Raw genomic sequence first — 20441 nt, 5'->3', positions numbered from 1 at the left:
AGCTTAGCAACAAGCACGCTTCCGGTTAAGAAGTGGCATAGTTTCACAATAAAAGTTTACGTTTATTAATTTCCTCTTTTCCTTGTGCGTTTACACATTATTAAAACTGATGTGCAAATACGGTAAACATATATTTAACCATTTCAAACAACTTGTTTGTTTGTTTTTAAGTTTTGCTTAGCTCACTGTATTTTGGTACACGAGACACCACCACCAACTTGTTCTTTATTATGGAAACCAGCCCTTTTATTCTTTGGAACTTACTAACTCACAACAACGTTAAGAAAATAAAATTCTTCACCAATAAATGTTACATTAAATGAATACACAAAGTTCTGAGTGTGCTTTTGTTTCAATGACAGACATATTATGCAAACTGAATTTTGTTCAGATATCTTTCATGAGATATCAACAAAGATTTAAAAAAAAAAAAAAAAGAATGCAAAATACAGCTTAAACCATTAGATAATAAAAATCATCAGTCAGAACTAGTTAATAACATGTTTTTGAAAAAAAAAAAAAAAAAAAATCCTGACGATTTTGGGACCATTTTACAATCAATGTTTTCACAATATTGGATGTTCCTCTAGAAAATCTGATTCTAAATATGGCAGAAAGTAATTATTGAGACAACAAAATCTGTTAAATGTAACAAGTTAAATGTTCACACATGAATCTCTGAGATTTACCTAAAATTAAAAAAGCGTTTTAAGTATTAGAGATAACCATTTATTCCTTCAAATTCTAATACAATTAATTCCTCCAATTTCAGTGCTGAATCACACATTAAAAAAAAAATAATTAAAAAAAAAACAGTATGTCATATTACAAAAATACTCCTAAAATAGATCTTACCCCCCTTTAAACACCATGAAAGCACTAATGCATGTAAGGTTTGACCAAAAATCCTGGTTTTAGTTTCACTTCCATAAAAACTCAATTCTGATCAGTATAGCTAAAAATAATGTCTACAAGTGTAATACTGAAAAGATGAATAGACAGAAAACAAAATACTTTACACATTATGCTAAAAAAAAAAAAAAAAGGTTCAATTCTATAAGCTTTCAATAAGCACAGTCTGGATGTTGCGAAGACAATCAGTATGCACAAATAGCATGGCAGATCCCAAAGAGTGGACATGAAAAGAAAAAAAAAAGGAAAGGCTTTCTGGAGTGCTAAGAATGTTTTAAGGCTGACTGATAAGGTGATATTATCGGTGTCTATCTGTCCTTGCTGCCCAGTTTCTCAATAAGGTCCTGCAGGGGTGCCAGCTCTCTGCGATCGATGAGATTGAATTCCTACAAAGAGTAATCAAAAATCCTCACATGAAGGAAAATGAGCAGTTAAGAAGAGTGTTGCCAAAATGCTTTAAATGGCCATAACTGCTGACCCACTGACTGTATATGATATTATGTGATCTTGAGCTATGCTTGGGTTTATGCACTCACCTGTACAAAAAAGATAAAATGCTTGAAGGAGGTGTTAAGGTGGGCTTCCTCCTGAAGCTGCATGACCGAGTCGAAATGTTGGTGGTAAATATGAGCATACACTCTGAAAAGACGCTTCAGAATAGTCTTAGCCACTGACGTGAAGTTCTTAGGAAATGGAACACCTGGAAAGGGTATGGCTAAGTGTTAAATAAATACCTCTACAGAAAAGGAAATATTCTTTTAATGACTAAATCTGTATTGAAAGGTTACACTGGCTACAGCATGTTCACACCACAGTTGAATGTGGCCCAAATCTGATCTTTTTTGCCCACCCTGAAAAATAAATTAGAATCTGACATTTTCAATTACAATCAGAGCCATTTTCATATGGGGAATTAAATCGGATTTGTTTTTTATTTTTTACACTGTGACTTCACTGTTAACAATCAGGTCAGAATTTATGTCAATCCAACTCGACATTTAAAAGGTATACTCCATCAAAGCCTAATTTAACTTTATTTAGTTTTTGAGTCAATTAAACTTCTTATTCAATAGATATTTAGAAATAAAAAGCTAGCATAGTCTAGAGTTGACACTGCTATTGACTAAAGAAAATGCTATTGACTAAAGAAAATGACTTCAGATATGTTTTGGGTAGATTATTTCTTTGTCACTAATGTTCTTTGAATTGAAATTTGTCTTTATCATCTCTTCACCTTTCTAATTAATCAATGTTCAAATTAGCATTGTACCCATTTTTTTGTAGTTTATACTCTGAAAGACTGAGCGCTCGACCGTGTGCAAAATGATCCAGCACACGGAAAAATTAAGTATACCTAAGCTATAAATTAATGAAAAATGGAGTGAAACAAACCAATCTTAGATGGGAAGAGGGTTTCATCATCCAGCTGATCCTGAACCCAGGTCATCAAGTAGTCAATGTACTTGGGGGCAGAACACTTGATGGGTTTTTTTATGTTGGTACCATCTGCCCAGTGATATTCATACCTAATGATTTACATGACAAGACAAAATTCCTATGAAACCCATCAGCTAAAAGTGAATTGTTAAAAAGTGAAACCTTTTAACATAAAAGATTGTTAAGATGTCAACATTTTAATGAAAAAGGCAGCAGAATCCTGTATATGAAACAACTCTTCAGCAAAGTTTAAAGTCTTATTGACATGTTTCAAGGAAGTAAAATGCATTGGAGAAGCTGTTTTCTTTTTCTTTTTTTTTTTTTTTACCTGGGCCCTGCAGACATAACAGAGCAGCTGATTTCTGTGCAGAACTCAGTGATTGTGCCATAGAGCATGTTGATCTGGTTAAAGAAGTCCACAGCTGAAATAAATGCATAAGAATTAGATGCACCCTTTGATATAAACATGGTTTAATCATTTCCTTCCTTAAAATTATTCCACACACAAACTCACTATTGACAGCGATCCATTCATTAAGGTCCTCTCCCTCTGGTAACATCACAGCAGCTCGAAGATTGCCACTTCCTAAGGTAGCCTCAGCATGTTTTAGTAATTCATACTGGTGAGAGCCCTCTGGAATATTTTTCTTTGGCTTGAACGTCTTTGATGAACGACTTCCACTAAAATAAAAAAAATTAATAAATAATAATTATATATATATATATATATATATATATATATATATATATACACACACACACACTACCGTCAAAATTTTGAAACACATTCTTTATAAAAAAAATTGTAAAATCATCAAAACTATGGAATAACAAACGGAACTATGGGAATTATGTTGTGACTAAACAAAATCCAAAATAAATCAAAACTGTGTTATATTTTAGCATCTTCAAAGTAGTCACCCTTTGCCTAGAATTTGCAGACATGTACTCTTGACATTTTCTCAACCAACTTCTTGAGGTATCACCCTGGGATGCTTTTTAAACAGTATTGCCCATCTATGTTGGGCACTTATTGGCTGCTTTTCTTTATTATTTGGTCCAAGTCATCAATTTCAAAAACTTTTTTTTTATTTTATTAAATTTTAGTTTTATAATGAAATAAATTAATATGGTGGCACAATTATATTTGTCTCTATAAAACTAATTTTGAACATTTAAGCATACGTCTTCAGATCAAAAGATTTTTAAGATCATGAGAAACATTTCAGTCAATTGTTTCAAAACTTTAGTATTTTTGTATCCTCAATTTTTTTCAATTACCTATCTTTTGGGTTTCAGAGACTCTCAGAGATTTCCACATAAGATTCTCTGATTGGTGTACACACTGCACCAGTACTTGCTTATTGTGTACAATGATTTTAATTTTCTTTTATTGATCTGTACACTTACATAATGTGTTTTTGCTGGGGTCAAATTGTTTTTTTGTGGTAGTGTAAAGCTTAAAACAGAGTAAAGCTTCAATAATATCTGCTTACAGGGTTTTGATTAAGTGAGAGGAATTTATACAAAGAATTTAAAAGCTAATGAAGAGGTTCACTTCGAAATTACTAGTACTTTTTTTTAAAGTACCATTAAAAGGTTGTTGAATTGAAGAAGAACAATGATTAAATAATACCCTACAAGACCTGTTGATGCACAGGTTTCATATCGTGCACTGCATATGAAAATACATTTCACGTTAAGAATACAGGAACAGACATATCAACCGGAAATATAGTTAGCCAAGTAAGCTTAATTTTATCGGAAGCAGCAAATGTTATTTGCTTTATATCTTGCTGGGTACGTTTCTGTAGACATTAATAGTTCTGTCGGGATTATGCATCTAGTTGGCTACATATCTCACATAAATGATTATGGCTAGAGAAAATAATAATAATAATAATAAAAAAACTATTACGTCGGCAAAAATACTTACAATAGGAAACTCATCTCCGGTTCTTTTCTTCGAAAAAAATATGTCAGAAGGCAATACGAATTAGTAATCCAGGATAGGGTTAATTATCAAAAGCCATTAAGCACAATAAATAAGTGTTCTTTGAAGTTCGAAGTTTACAAAGCCCGTAAAATAAGTAGGCGTATACAAATTATTTTACTCAGGAAGTGTCAGCTATTGGTTCAGAGTGCGCGCTGTAACCAGCTAAAATAACTGGGTAACATTTCAGTTTCAGACTCTGTACCATCTGCAAGCACTGAGCAGCAGAAGCAACGTCTTATCCATACGTACTGTAGATTTATGACTGTTTGGTAATTACTGCTATAATTATTAAACAGTTACTAGTAAAACTATAGTAGCCTAATTAAACATTGAAGCGTTCGCTCTCTGTGCCTTCTTCTCCTTGGGCTTATTGGCAGTTGACAAACTAGCTTTTGTTGCATTACCGCCACCAACTGAACAGGAGTATGAAGCAACCAGTGGAAGCAACCCAATGCGAATTTGAACAGTATATACAGTATATCCTAAAATTCGTCACACCAATACACAGAAATATCTATTAAGAATTTGCTTCCCTACCCCTTCTAAATATTTTTTTCTGATTTTTTTCTAGAAGATTTTTACAGCCAACTCAATTAAAATGACAATTTTAATACATTTCAGAGTTAACATAAGATTCATTTTCATTCAGCATATTACAATTCAGTTGTTGACTCAAATGCTGAATATAAATTTTATATTTTTCTGAACTGTAATTACGAGATTCTGACTTGTAAAAGCCATTCACGTCTGCTTAGAATATGTAATTACAACTTTTTAATTTGGAATTCTATGAAAGATACAGCTTGACGGTAGTGACTTCATGCAAAAAGAGCCACTATGGCAGCAGCTTCACAGTTAAAGGGACAGTTCACCCAAAAATGAAAATTCTCTCATTATTTACAGTAAATCATGTGAATGACTTTCTTTCTTCTGCTGAACACAAACAAAGATTTTAGAAGAATATTTCAGCTCTGTAGGTCCATACAATGCAAGTGAATGGTAATCAGACCTTTGCAGCACAAAAAAATCACATAAAGGAAACATAAAAGTAATCCAAATGACTCCAGTGAATCCATATCTTCAGAAGAAATATGATAGGTGTGGGTGAGAAACAGATAACAATTTAAGTCCTTTTTTTACTCTAAATCTATCATTTCACTTTGAGATGTAAAAGTGAAACTAAACAGGCACATGTGGCCTTAAGATATAGATTTAACCACTGGAGTGATATGGATTACTTTTATGTTTCTGCTACGTGATTTTTGGCGCTACAAAGCCCTGATCACCATTTACTTGCATTGTATGGCCCTCCAGAGATTAAATTTTCTTCTAAAAATCTTTGTTTGTGTTCAGCAAAAGAAAGACAGACATACACGTCTGGGATGGTATGAGGTTGAGTAAATTATGAGAGAATTTTCATTTTTGGGTGAACTATCCCTTTAAAGGTAGTTAAACAATTTCTGCTTCAAGTCTGCTGACCTGACACAATGGCTGGAGATGTCAAAAAGAACAATCTAAATGATGTGCAGCAAACATTGAGCAGTCAGCTGTGAGATAATGGCTAAACGGTTAAATGGATGAATAACCTGCATCCTACTTTATTAGAAAATAAATTTATGAAATCCATTTGTATAAAATATACTTAATTATTATTATAATGTTATTATTGCAAGATCTGAGTGTATGTACATTTAGAAACAAAAGATTATTTAAATTAGTAGATCTGAGACTGATATAATGGTCAGAAGTTATTTATGAAGTAAATATATAAACGTGGTGTGAAATAAATTTACAAATATGATATTAGGTAAGTAAAGTCAATTCATTAAAGACAGATGGGTTAATAAAGAGACTGAAGTAGCTCTGCAGTTTGTCAGAAATAGAACAAGGCATCCGTCTACTGTCGGTGCATCACTGCATCACTTATTATAAAGGGAGGAACACGTTGCTGGCATCCATTATAGACAAGGTATTTTTTTTTTTTTCCAGGCAATAGAAATAAGAAGTGCTGTATATCTTGATGATCAATTTTATGTAGCGACAAGATATAGTTTATAGATATAATGTAAAAGAATGTACTGTTCTTCAACTAAAATTCCAGTTGACCCAAGATTATGATAGGTAATATGTTGCAATTTGTGATTAGTTAGAACTGACAAGACTTTGAAAACTATATTCATTTGAAAGGAAAATATTATTTGACTTTAGTGAAAATATATTTTAATAAGAATGTATTCATATTAAAATTTAGTTCACATTGATTTTAGATTGGAGACTTAAGTATCTTGGCAAATGTGATATGTGAACACAATTTGTGACATTGTTGGAATCTCTGTAACTCTAGAGCAGACACATTAGATTATTAGATTCATTTTCTCAGGAGAAAACCCTGAGAAGCAGGAGACTAAAGCTAAAGTCTTCATTTGCTATAAATTTTATCTAATTGCTATTGCCCAGAGTACCTTAGTTGGCCCTCATTCTTTACAACATTCCAAGTTGCTATTTATGGACAGCACATCTCGGCTGTAGTCACCTTTAGTCCTATTTTCTGATCCTGATATGAACTCTTCTTAATGTTTGAGAATGAATATCTGTTTCTTGCGAAGGCATGATGACATTCTGCACTCTGCTGTTAAGAAGATAAAAAATACTGAATAGTAAAAGTCACCTATCCTCTGGCTGAAAACATTTACACACATATCGTTTTTATTAGTATTTATTATCAAGTGATTATTATTAATAACGTTAGTATCAATAATCAGTATTATCAAAAATAAGTGTTAGTCCTACAGTATATATATATATATATATATATAAGATGTAAGCACACAAACACAAATGCTTTTTATGCTATTAAGTCATTTTAGCAAGTTATAACAACCTACCATTAAAGACAAACTTCAAAACCTTATAATACGGTGCCCAGGAAGGGACGGGTTCGGTTTCCTTAGTTTTGTCGTGGCTACGTCATATTAACACGTGGGGACGTGATAACATGTCGTGGCCACTAGATAATATGTTTAGGTAACGACATTCTTTTCTCGTGGTCATAAAAAATCAGTAGTATAGTCTATGGCACACCCAGGCTTACGCAGTATGCCCAACTATTTTACTTAGGATTTTACGTATGCCCACCTAAAATAATTGATGATACGTATAGCCGCCAGAACAACGAGTAGGCTTTTGACCCGGAACTTTTTCAATCTACCAGCGCAATGCCGCAGCACCGTTGAGTACATTTTGTGTGTGTGTGTGTGTGTGTGTGTGTGTGTGTGTGTGTGTCAGAACATTGATTTCAGACGCGACTGGATATTTGCTAATCAATCATATTTTCCGTTTCAGAAAGGGGCGGGACATTTTCAGCGTAATGCTGTTTTTGATGCTCTTCGCAGATGCTGGACAACGGTGTTCCGTAATTATATCAAATGTCTTTCTTTTCTTCTTCTTTTTATTTTTATTTTTAATTTTTAATGTAATTTTATTATTTATTTATTTTGCCTTTTACTGCTGTGGGTGGTGCCTTTTTCTCATAATATCAAATCATTTCAATTTATATTTCTAAGTCGAAAATAATTTCACTATACACAGAAAAGCACATTATAGTACACATGTAAAACAAAATATAGCTGAGAGCAGCAATGACGGGCCCAAGCACCATGGGTCCATTTCCACCCGTTGGCTTTCGGAAATCGATGCAAGGTGGACACAGCAACAACTCAACATTAATGTAAATTTGGACCCTAATCATACAGTGAGTAATATATATATATATATATATATATATATATATATATATATATATATATATATATATATATATGCCACCATTCCAGTTTGACTACAACTTCACAAAATTTTCCATCAGCAGTGTCTAAACAATTTAAGCAATTTGGGTAAATGTAAGAGAACTTTTTCTGTTGTAAGTGCCACACTTCCTGCTGCCAGTTGGTGGCGCTATGACCGTGACCTACAATAGCCACATCCATGTGATTAGCCCCCAAGAAAAAACATACAACTCAATTTTAATCTAAATCACACAATGCACGCGGAAGAAATTAGACTATTTTTGCCATTAATTTAGTGAATTGCCATGGCAACCCTGTTCGATATTTAAAAATCTGTTTGTAATTTTTCATCTTCGATGTCTTGGCATAATGTTGTCTAAATGTGGTGACAGTCTCATGAATCACCATTCAGAGAATCTATCTATTTTTAATTGTAATTTAAAAAATTTTGCTAACTGATTAATTTGACATTTTTGCTATAATTTAATATAATTATTTATTGAAAAAAAATATGTAGATCTAAAGATTATATTGTAATGAAGTTATTTACCATTTTTATTTATTCATAAACCGGCTTTAAATTAAATTAACAAATGTAATTCATGGCACTAGGTGTTAAGTAGATTTTAATTTGAGCACAGAAGTAATTTAGGTTTGTAATTTAGTTGCAATTCTGTTGTTGCATTTTTTAATGCATCTAAATTAATGTAGGGCAAATGAGGACATAAATTAGTTAAGAATACTGCATGTTCACACTGACCACACCCACAAGAACAAATAAATCAATCTGATTGGCTGATGAATTTGACAAACTGATTTTAGATGCCAATTCACCTGCACTGTCGAGGGATTCTGAAGGCATGACCTTGGTTACTGGCAAAAACAAAAAAAACAAAAAACAAAACAAAATAAAAACATGGTTACTACAGTCGTGGTTACTAATACAATATTACTACAGTAAAGCCATGGTAAGTTTTCATAAGGGTATCATTTATTAACGAGGATTAAAGATCATTATCAATGTTTTAACAACTCTGAATTTAAATAAACCTGTAAAATTGTCAAACAAGGCCATTACAATACATGTCACGTCTAGGTTTGTCATTACTTAGAGTGTATAACTCCAGATGCTGTTTTTCTGTCATTACCTCAGGAAAGCAATGCTCCCTCTTTGAACAAGCACTATCACTGAAAGGGTGAGCGCTGTCTGGCTGCTGGTGTATTTTAGCATTTCTGTGCATCAAGATGAGCGGAAGAAAAAATAGTTCCGGTGTCATGCCACAATTCGCTCATTTAATTCTTTTTTTTTCCACTTCGAAGCTTATGAGATGCATTAATATTCATGTAATCTAAATAATAAATGTGTCATAATTTTATGTCATTCTCAGCTCGCATGGTGAAGATGTGCAGTAACAAATAATTAATAAATTAAAGTACAGGCAATGTAAAGTATATGTAAAGTATGTAAGTTAGATAGGTCTATGTGTAATATGTTTATACCTGTATATGTAGCACCGTGGTTCTGTGAGGCACGACATTTCGTTCCCCTGTATGTCTCTATAGCGGAATGACAATAAAGCTCACTTGACTTGAGTTCTAGTCTTACACTGAGGGGCCGCTCAGCCTGGATGAACATTTAGTAAATATATTAGTAAATGTCAAAAATGTTTTTTCTTCTTTTCATTTTATATAAAAAGTTTTAATAAATAAATAAACAGAAAATACTTGGAGAAAAGTGTAACACGTCAGCAATATGAAAGCATTATTCTCTGAATTAAATAAATACAGATCTTAGGCTACAAAATGAAAATAAATAAATGATTGCATTTTCTCGGTGTTTTTTCTTTCTTTACATTTATCATGCATTTTCTTTACAACGTTATTTTAATTACTATTTTACTTTTAATACATTTTCTTTAAACGTCTGTAAACTTATTTAGTTAAGATTCACATCACACCAATTTTATTTATAAATAAATAAATAATATAAAATAGAAAGATTGAACAATTTATACTGGTAAGTATTTATGGGACGTTTTAATCCAAATCAGCAAAGACAGTTGATACAATTATAGAAATATATATTATGTTTGTGCATTATCCATAGGGAATTTGCAAGCGTGATATACACTATATTGCCAAAAGTATTCGCTCATCTGCCTTTAGACGCATATGAATTAAATGACATCCCATTCTTAATCCATAGGGTTTAATATGACGTCGGCCCACCCTTTGCAGCTATAACAGCTTCAACTCTTCTGGGAAGGCTTTCCACAAGGTTTAGGAGTGTGTTTATGGGAATTTTTGACCATTCTTCCAGAAGCGCATTTGTGAGGTCAGACACTGATGTTGGACGAGAAGGCCTGGCTCGCAGTCTTCGCTCTAATTCATCCCAAAGGTGCTCTTATCGGATTGAGGTCAGGACTCTGTGCAGGCCAGTCAAGTTCTTCCACACCAAACTCGCTCATCCATGTCTTTATGGACCTTGCTTTGTGCACTGGTGCGCAGTCATGTGGAACAGGAAGGGGCCATCCCCAAACTGTTCCCACAAAGTTGGGAGCATGGAATAGTCCAAAATCTCTTGGTATGCTGAAGCATTCAGATTTCCTTTCACTGGAACTAAGGGGCCAAGCACAGCTCCTGAAAAACAACCCCACACCATAATCCCCCCTCCACCAAACTTCACAGTTGGCACAACGCAGTCAGACAAGTACCGTTCTCCTGGCAACCGCCAAACCCAGACTCGTCCATGAGATTGCCAGATGGAGATGCGTGATTCGTCACTCCAGAGAACGCGTCTCCACTGCTCTAGAGTCCAGTGGCGGCGTGCTTTACACCACTGCATCCGACGCTTTGCATTGCACTTGGTGATGTATGGCTTGGATGCAGCTGCTCGGCCATGGAAAGCCATTCCATGAAGCTCTCTACGCACTGTTCTTGAGCTAATCTGAAGGCCACATGAACTTTGGAGGTCTGTAGCGATTGACTATAGAAAGTTGGCGACCTCTGCGCACTATGCGCCTCAGCATCCGCTGACCCCGCTCTGTCATTTTACGTGGCCTACCACTTCGTGGCTGAGTTGCTGTCATTCCCAATCGCTTCCACTTTGTTATAATACCACTGACAGTTGACTGTGGAATATTTAGTAGCGAGGATATTTCACGACTGGACTTGTTGCACAGGTGGCATCCTATCACAGTACCACGCTGGAATTCACTGAGCTCCTGAGAACGGCCCATTCTTTCACAAATGTTTGTAGAAGCAGTCTGCATGCCTAGGTGCTTCATTTTATACACCTGTGGCCATGGAAGTGATTGGAACACCTGAATTCAATTATTTGGATGGGTGAGCGAATACTTTTGGCAATATAGTGTATTATCAGCCTTTATGAATTTTCTAAATTTTGCGTTGCCGATAGGTTACTAATCTAAAAGAGGAGAAAGACGTACTATAACCCACCTTTTTTGTTTTCTCCAATGTGAACGGTGAAGTTTGTAATTTTTCGGGCCACAATTCTTTTTATTTCCACAATGAATATTTGCTTGTGGTAGCTCATTATTACTGTAGGCTACCTCCCGCACTCGTGTTCATTCTCAACATCTGTACTTTTCTGTTTTTGTGATCAGGCTGTCTTATTATATGCCTATTTGACAAAATCCATCTTTCTTGTAAATGTTAGCCTATGCTCGTCGTGATGGAGTGGTATTAGAGCAACGGAAATGCTGATGTCCTTACTTTCAGAGAGAGAAAAAAAATGCTCCTCCGTGGTGGGCAAATTTCGCCGTTTCGCTTCTATTCCGTAACACTCACGTAACGTGAGTCACGTTCACTGAACGGGAAGATTGGGACCACAGTCGGCTACGATGTGTATTGTGCAGTCTGACATAATGTCGCACAGTGTGCCATGGCAATAACAATGCGTTCATATCGTACAGTCTGACAAGCAACAATCGTAAAGGACTATTATAAATTTCACAAATAATTTCACAAATAACACAAAGAACAAATATTCCTCTCACTTGGTTTTGCTCGAATGTCCCCTCCGTGTGCGAATGATACGAAGATCTATTGGGATTCTACTAAAGTTCGTCACTGAAAAGGTTTGCTCACAGACTTGGCACTAAACAGCACATGTAGCCTCACGAATGGACACGGAGTGGCTGCATCACACTTTTCTTTGAGCATAATATTGCACTGTTGAGCGCTAAGTATTTTATTTATTTATTTTTCGAAGAGGCGGGAGAAAGCATGGTTGCCAGATTGCATAAATTTAGTATGACAAAAGGCTAAATATTTCCTATTTGTGCAAGTATAAATTTCTGCTTGGGGTGTTCCATCTATTATCTAGCATATTACAAGCTTGTGGATGCGCGATAGGTCCCAAAGCCAGATAAATGAAAGATCTAATAAAAAACGTTCATGATAAGTGGACGCGTGGGCAGTAGTTTGCAATTGAGGGTGCGGTGAGTAAGTAAAACTTTATTTAGCACCCTCAAGCACCCCTGTAGAACCAAGCCTGAGTCACTGAGTGTTTGGGAATCATTCAACAATGGAGCTTGGCTGACTTCTATTGGACATTTCTTGTAATTGCCACTCAGAACTGAGCAGAGACAAATAACAGTATTTCTAGTATTTTTTCATTTCATTTGATATTTGTATTATATTTTATTTATATAAAAATTGACAAATATGTTTATTAACAATAAACTTTAAAATTCAAACATGCAAAATACCTCAAAACATTTGAATATACACAAAAAGGAATGATGAGATTTAATGCATTGCCATGGCAACAGTATTTAAGATATCAATAATCCCTTCAGAATTTTAAATCTGCACTGTCTTGACATTATTCTAAAATTTTTTGAAGCAATTCAGGTTAACATAAAAAGGATATTTTAAAGTCTGTTTAAAGTGACACACTTCCTTCCGCCAGTTGGTGGCACTACAACCATGACCCACAATAGTCACATCAATATGATCAGCCTGCAAGGACAAACATTTGGCTCAATTTTGATGTTTAAAATTTTCTGCACGCAGAAGATATGAGACATTTCCTTATTCCATTTTTTTTATGTTATTTTATCGCTTCGCCATGGCAACACCGTTCAATATATCAAAAATCCCTTTGTAATTTAGCACCGTCAATGTCTTGGCATGATGTCGCCCACATTTGGTACCTGTAACATAAAATCCCTGGGAGAAGTATATCAAATTCCTGAGCATGCATTTTTCAAACAATCCAAAATGGCCAACTTCCTTTTAGGCAGAGCTTATGACTGTCAGCACGAAAGTTGTCCGGCTTCATGAGATCTATATGTGTACAAAATTTGGTGACTGTAGCTCAAAAGGGATGTGCTACATAGCCCCCCGAATATGCCCATGTTCAAGGTGGCGCTGCAGAGACCGCACTTTCAGTGCTTGGGTCCTAATAATCCTTAGAAGAACAATAGGGCTCCGCACTTTCAGTGCTTGGGCCCTAATAATAAAAATAATAATAATAGTAATCCTTAGAAGAACATTAGGGTCTTCGCACTTTCAGTGCTTGGGCCCTAATAATCTTTACAAGAACAATAGGGCTCCGCACTTTCAGTGCTTGGGACCTAACGAGGGGTCCCCCTGTCACAGGGGGACATAGGGCCCTAGCAAAATGTAGCCAGGGCAAACTGGAAAATGTGTGAGAAGTGTCCTGAGCAGGAGTCAGAGCGCTTGGAATGTCAACAAGAAATTAGAGATTCATCAAAAGAACTTGATGAGCATGTTGATATAATTCCTGATCTATCCATTCAAAATGAAAGAAGCAATTGATTTGAGTCTAGTTTGAATGTCTTCAGATGCAGATCAGATGCTCTCAATCTACTTAGGTCTCTGAAAAATATATTTTCTATCAAGTAAGACAGTGGTGCTTAGAGAAAGTTAGAGGTAAAAAGCCAGAGCCTTTCCATGTATTTGTTACTGGAGGTGCAGGAACAGGAAAGTCACATTTAATCAGAGCTATTCATTATGAAGCGACCAGATTATTATCCCAAATTGCAACTGCACCAGACAAAGTTTCTGTTCTATTGACAGCACCTACTGGAATTGCTGCTTTCAACTTGGGTGCCAAGATGATCCATAGTACATTTTCAATCAGGACAGATGTAAAATTGTCTTATACACCTTTAGGAGAAGAAAAAGTAAATACAATGCATGTGGTATTTATTGACTTGCATATACTTTATATAGATGAAATGTCTATGGTAAACCACAGCCTGCTAGCCTATGTCCATGGTAGGCTTAGACAAATAAACCAGACAGGTGACTACTCTCCATTTGGTAAAGTTAGTATAATTGCTGTGGGAAATTTTTTTCCAGCTGCCACCTGAGAAGAAAACCATTATGTTTGCAAAATGCTCCATTGGATTTGTGGAACAGCACATTTGTACTGTCAGAATTAACAATCACTGTTTGGCAAAAAGACTCAGCTTTTGCGGAAATACTGAACAGATTGCGTACACGTAGCAAGAGTTCCCCATTATCACTTAATGACTTAAATATGCACAAAAGTAGGGAAACTGGGCAAACCACTTCCACTTTCCCAACAAATATGCAAGTGGAAGAGCATAATATCAAACAGATAATTGCATATTGCCTTGACTACATTTGTGTAGATGCTCAGGATTTTGAGAAAAATAAACAAACTGGACAAATGCAACTTAAAAAGGGACACTTTTGCAAAGTATTTAATTCCTGTTTACCGGAAAAGTTTCTATTAGGTAAAGGTGCACTTATGTTAATTTTTCTTTTTTGGGGGGGGATTTTCCCCCCTTTTTCTCCCAATTTGGAATGCCCAATTCCCAATGCGCTCTAAGTCCTCGTGGTTGCATAGTGATTTGCCTCAGTCCAGGTGGTAGAGGACGAATCCCAGTTGCCTCCACGTCTGAGACAGTCAACCTGTGCATCTTATCACATGGCTTGTTGAGCGTGTTGCTCAACAAGCCACGCCATCCACCGCGGCAACCACGCTCAATTCACCATGCGCCCCACCGAGAACAAACCACATTATAGTGACCATGAGGAGGTTACCCCATGTGACTCTACCCTCCCTAGCAACTGGGCCAATTTTGGTTGCTTACAAGACCTGGCTGGAGTCACTCAGCACGCCCTGGGATTCAAACTAGCGAACTCCAGGGGTGGTAGCCAGCGTGTTTTACCACTGAGCTACCCAGGCCCCTCTACGCTTATGTTAATTAAGAATATTGACGTCACTGATGGACTTGTAAATGGTGTCTGTGGTACTGTAACAGACATGGCCCTTAATACAAACAACACAATTGTGAATTTAGTATGTGTTCAATTTGGTGATGATAAAGTTGGGAATACCACTTGGAAGCGTACACCACCACCTAGAAACATCATGAATTCCACTCCATTTACTTTAGAGGAAGAGCGAGTTAACAGCGAGGGTGGGTTGTGTAAGCAGTTCCCACAAAGTGCAAGGATTAACTGTCAATGAAGCGGTCATATCACTAAAAAAAGATTTTTGCAGCTGGACAGGCATATGTTGCTTTAAGTCAAGTCAAGACTTTAAGTGGGTTGATCATTCAAGACGTTGCTGATAAAGCAATTTATTGCATTACAAACAACATCCAAGAATGTATCAACACAATGCCACAGTTTGAACTTTATAATATTTCACCACATAACACCAACAAATCTTTTTCAGTTTTCCTAATGAATGTTCAGGTTTTACACTGCCATTTGCTAGATTTAACGGCTTCAATCCAATCCTATAATTACAGCTGTAACAGAGACATGGCTGCCTGCAAATATATCAAGTGAATCCACTTTCACAGTGCTGCATGTTGTTTTGCTTACAGTACAGACAACCCTCTGTTAAACTCAATTCGACACCAAAAACATGGTGGTGTTGGCATATACTGTAAAACTAATAATGATTACAATATTTTGGACATTCCCAATGTTAACATAAAGTGCATAATATGTCAACTCAACAAACTTGATATAATCATTGTTATTTACAGGCCATTACAATATCACTTATCTTCGTTTCAAAAATATATTACTTAAACTCTGCAATACATAAAACAATATGTCAGATAATATCTTTTTAATTGGTGATTGGAACCATGATGAACTGAAAACACACACAATGTCTACACTGATGGCAAACCTAAGCTATGTTCCATGTGTCAAAGAACCTATCACTAAAAATGGAACATTGATTGATCATGTGTACAAGAAAATGACATCTAAATATACTACCATTGCACAAGTTATGCCAGTATATTTCAGTACACATGAAGCAATTCATTGTACATTTTCACAAACATAAGTGTTTCTATAACATATAAAATTGTGTAACTGAATACAGCATCTGCCTCATAATTGCCATGTTGGTGTAATCAGGAATGGCCCATTGGTAACAATGCACAATTTGAAGCTGATCAGACCAAGCATGACCAAGTTATACCCACTTCCTGGCCGACGTCCTGTTGGGCGGAGCTTAAGACTGTCAGTACGAAGTTGTCCGGCTTGATGAGATCTAAATATGTACTGAGTAAGCTTGTAGCTGAAAAAAAGTGTGCTACAGAGCATCCCAAAAATGCATATTTTAAAGGGGGCAAAACAGAGCTGTGTGTGCCAAATATCATGTGAAATTAAGCATTCCATGTGCCTCAAAACACACCTAATATATAAAGGAATAATATTCAATGTTATAAAAGATTTGACATCAGCATTGTCCTGACATTATTTTAAACAAGTTTGAAGCAATTCAGGTAAAAAAGAGAGTGCTATTCCAAAGTCTATAAAAAAGTCTTATGCACATCTGAGCAACTTCATCCCAAATATTGCCTGCGTTTGGAGGCACTGTAGAGCTCCTTGACCACACCCAAGCCTAAACACTGCATAATCTTTTGATTTTATGCAGGTTTGATGTGTGTGCCAAGTTTCAAGCATGATGAATACCTTATAAAATGGGTCAATGCGTTAAAAATAAAAATAATAATTGTGAAAAAACATTACCTCCGGTGCTGGGGCCCTAAAAAAAATAAAAAAAATAAAATAATAATAATAATCCTTAGAACAACAATAGGGCCTTCGCACTTTCAGTGCTCGGACCTTAATAACCATTAGGCTAATTCTTATATGGTAATACAAAATAACATGTTAACGTTAACATTACTACACTCATACAATACAATACTTAATAGTTTATTGTGTATTATGTACAGGGTTGGGAGGGAACTTTTGAAATGTATTCCACTACAGATTGGAGAATACATGCAGTAAAATGTAATTTGTAATGTATTCTAAATACTTTGGATTACTTCTTCAGCACTGGTAGATTTTTTCACTTGTTTTGACTATAAAAACTCTGCCAGTACAGTAAGACAAAATTCACATTAAAAATACATTATCTGAAAAACCTAAATATCTTATGCAGTGTTGTTTCTAAAACAAGATAAAATCAAATTGATCTTGTTTTAAGGATTTAGATATTTTTACAGGAAAACAATACAAAAATCATCAAGAATACAATTTTTGCCCTAATATCAAAAAGTCTTGCTAGAAAAAAAAGAAATTATGATCCAACTTGAATTTTCTTGATAAAAAATATGATCGTGCCTGTTAACATGTGCATGTAAAATGGCTATAAATAGCATTTTAACTTAGCGTAAAGCTGAAAATGTACACAATGTTTATTTATATTTCTTCTGCTCCAAACGTACTTCAAACTTACTTCTCTATCTGCTCGTATGAATGTAACACATCGTAAGTGTTTCAACGCTGTTCAAATGCACTTTGGATTGCATCTGTAATGATGAGTCAACAGAGTTGAGATCCATGTGCAGCTTTATTAACAATAAACGTAGTAATACAGATAGGCAGGGGTCAATCACCAGCAACAGTAATATCCAAGATAATCCAGAGAGGTAGTCAATAAACAGGCAAGAGGTCAGGGCAGGCGGCAGACAATCTCAGGTTACATCCAGCTAAAAGGCAGTAATAGTAGGCAGGCAGCAACGGGTCAAAACAGGGTAAACAGTCCAGGATCATACACAGGAAGTACAATAAATTCAGAGAATGCTCAGAAATGTCAGCCAGGGAAAAACGTCACGGTTACTTGTGTAACCTCTGTTCCCTAATGGAGGGAACGAGATGTTGTGTCGATGTAGTGACACTAGGGGTCACTCTTGGGAGCCCAAGACACCTCTGGTCTTTGATAAAAGGCCAATGAAAATTGGCGAGTGGTATTTGCATGCCACTCCCTCGGACATACGGGTATAAAAGGAGCTGGTATGCAACCATTCAGGTTTTATGCTGAGGAGCCGATATAAGGTCCGCCCATTTCAGCGGGTAGTTCAGCATTGTGGCAGGAGGGACACAACATCTCTTCCCCTACATCAGGGAATGGAGGTTACACAAGTAACCATGACGTTCCCTATCTGTCACTCACTCGACGTTGTGTCGATGTAATGACACTAGGGGTCCCTATATGAAACGCCACAACTGGCTGAACTGTGTTACGTGAACTGGCGGTGTGTGGTGGGCAGACTACTGTGTGCCTCATAACCAGCACACCAGGTCGACACGTAACCTCACCCAACATAGTTATGAGTGTGGAACGGCCTTTTTGGGACAAGTTGACTACCCAAAAGATAGAGACAGGCTTAACCCAGTCATGGCCTCTTTTCCCCTTCTCTTTTTTCCACTCCCTAAAAAAGAAGGGGGATTATCCGACTGGGCCGCCAGGTCCACACCTCGCCCAAAGAGAGGGGGGATATTTAAGTGGAAAAATACGTCACATGGTCTTTCCAACCATGTGGAGAGTCTTCAAGGTAGATCCTACCCAACGGGGGAGAAGTTACTACAAACATGGAGACTGGGGCAGAGGGGCTCTGCCCAAGGAAGACGCAGTTTGCCAACAGGGAAACAAATTAGCGTAAGATATATATCGTTAGCCTTACAGGAAACTGCCACATGCGGAGCACCTACCCCAGAACAGGACTCTTAGTTAGCACGTGTACTGGGCCGGCAGCGAGTCTCTCCGAAAACTCGACTGCCACAGGGCTCGGAGGAAGTCAACCAGGGAACAAAGCTTGTGAACACTACTGGGAATTAATGGCGCATGCCTTGCAAAGGTGTTGGGTGTTGCCCAGCCTGCTGCTCTGCAAATGTCTGTTAGAGAGGCACCCCTGGCTACACCCCTGATAGAATGGGCTCATAGCCCTACCGGGGGCGGCATGTCCTGGGCGTGATATGCCATAGTAATGGCGTCAATGAGCCAGTGGGTGATCCTCTGCTTGGAGACAGCGCTTCCTTTCTGCTGTGCACCAAATCAGACAAAGAGCTGCTCAAAGATCCTTAAGCTCTGCTTGCGATCCAAATAGATGCGTAAAGTGCGCACCAGACACAGCAATGTCAGGGCTGGGTCTTCCTCCTCCTGGGCAGCGCTTGCAGGTTCACTACCTGGTCCCTAAAAGGGGTGGTGGGAACCTTGGGCACATAGCCCGGTCGGGGTCTCAGGATCATGTGAGAGTAACCCGGACCAAACTCCAGGCACGTTTCGCTGACAGAGAACGCTTGCATGTCTCCTACCTTCTTGATGGAAGTGAGCGCAGTCAGGAGGGCAGTCTTCAAGGAGAGTGCCTTAAGCTCGGCTGACTGCAAAGGCTCAAAGGGGGCTCTCTGTAGACCCTGAAGAACTACAGAGAGGTCCCATTAGGGAACGAGGCGTGGTCTGGAGGGATTTAGCCTCCTGGCACCGCTTAGGAACCTGATGATCAGGTCGTGCTTCCCTAAGGACTTACCGTCGACTGCGTCGTGGTGTGCTGCTATGGCGGCAACGTACACCTTCAAGGTGGAAGGGGACAGCCTCCCTTCCAACCTCTCCTGCAGGAAGGAAAGTACTGATCCGACTGCGCATCTCTGGGGGTCTTCCCGTTGGGAAAAACACCACTTAGCGAACAGATGCCACTTAAAGGCATACAGGCGCCTCATAGTGGGGGCCCTAGCCTGAGTGATCGTGTCTACCACCGCAGGTTAGGTCTTCCGCGTCCTGTCCAGGGGCCAGACATGGAGATTCCAGAGGTCTGGTCGCGGGTGCCAGAGGGTGCCCCATCCCTGAGAAAGAAGGTCCTTCCTCAGGGGAATTCGCCGGGGGGGCTGTTGTGAGGAGCGTGAGGTCTGAGAACCATGTCTGGGTGGGCCAGTAGGGTGCTACCAGGACGACGTCCTCCCTGACCTTGCACAGGGTCTGTGAAAGTAGGCTCACTGGGGGAAATGCATATTTGCATAGGCCAGGG

The 20441-nt window shown here is 37.4% G+C and overlaps 1 protein-coding gene and 1 long non-coding RNA gene across 2 annotated transcripts in view; both read right to left on the bottom strand.

Moving 5' to 3' along the window:
- Positions 1-218: 218 nt before the first annotated feature.
- Positions 219-4691, bottom strand: LOC127426372 (MOB kinase activator 1A-like). Its single transcript, XM_051673155.1, has 6 exons — positions 4286-4691; positions 2864-3030; positions 2678-2771; positions 2305-2438; positions 1449-1612; positions 219-1298 (listed from the first exon to the last, which is right to left on the bottom strand). The coding sequence occupies exons 1-6, from the start codon at positions 4297-4299 to the stop codon at positions 1221-1223; spliced, it is 651 nt and encodes a 216-aa protein (XP_051529115.1). The 5' UTR covers positions 4300-4691; the 3' UTR covers positions 219-1220.
- Positions 4692-12904: 8213 nt separating this feature from the next.
- The window catches only part of LOC127426496 (uncharacterized), a 40687-nt gene continuing 33150 nt past the window's right edge, over positions 12905-20441 (bottom strand). Inside the window, exon 6 of the long non-coding RNA XR_007894787.1 lies at positions 12905-17173. This is a non-coding gene — a long non-coding RNA (uncharacterized LOC127426496). The remainder of the gene's footprint in view (positions 17174-20441) is intronic.

Source organism: Myxocyprinus asiaticus, chromosome 3, assembly GCF_019703515.2.
Source record: "Myxocyprinus asiaticus isolate MX2 ecotype Aquarium Trade chromosome 3, UBuf_Myxa_2, whole genome shotgun sequence".
Lineage (NCBI taxonomy): Eukaryota > Metazoa > Chordata > Actinopteri > Cypriniformes > Catostomidae > Myxocyprinus > Myxocyprinus asiaticus.
The sequence above is the reverse complement of the archived record's forward strand: the minus strand, read 5'-3'. Positions and strand labels throughout refer to the sequence as shown.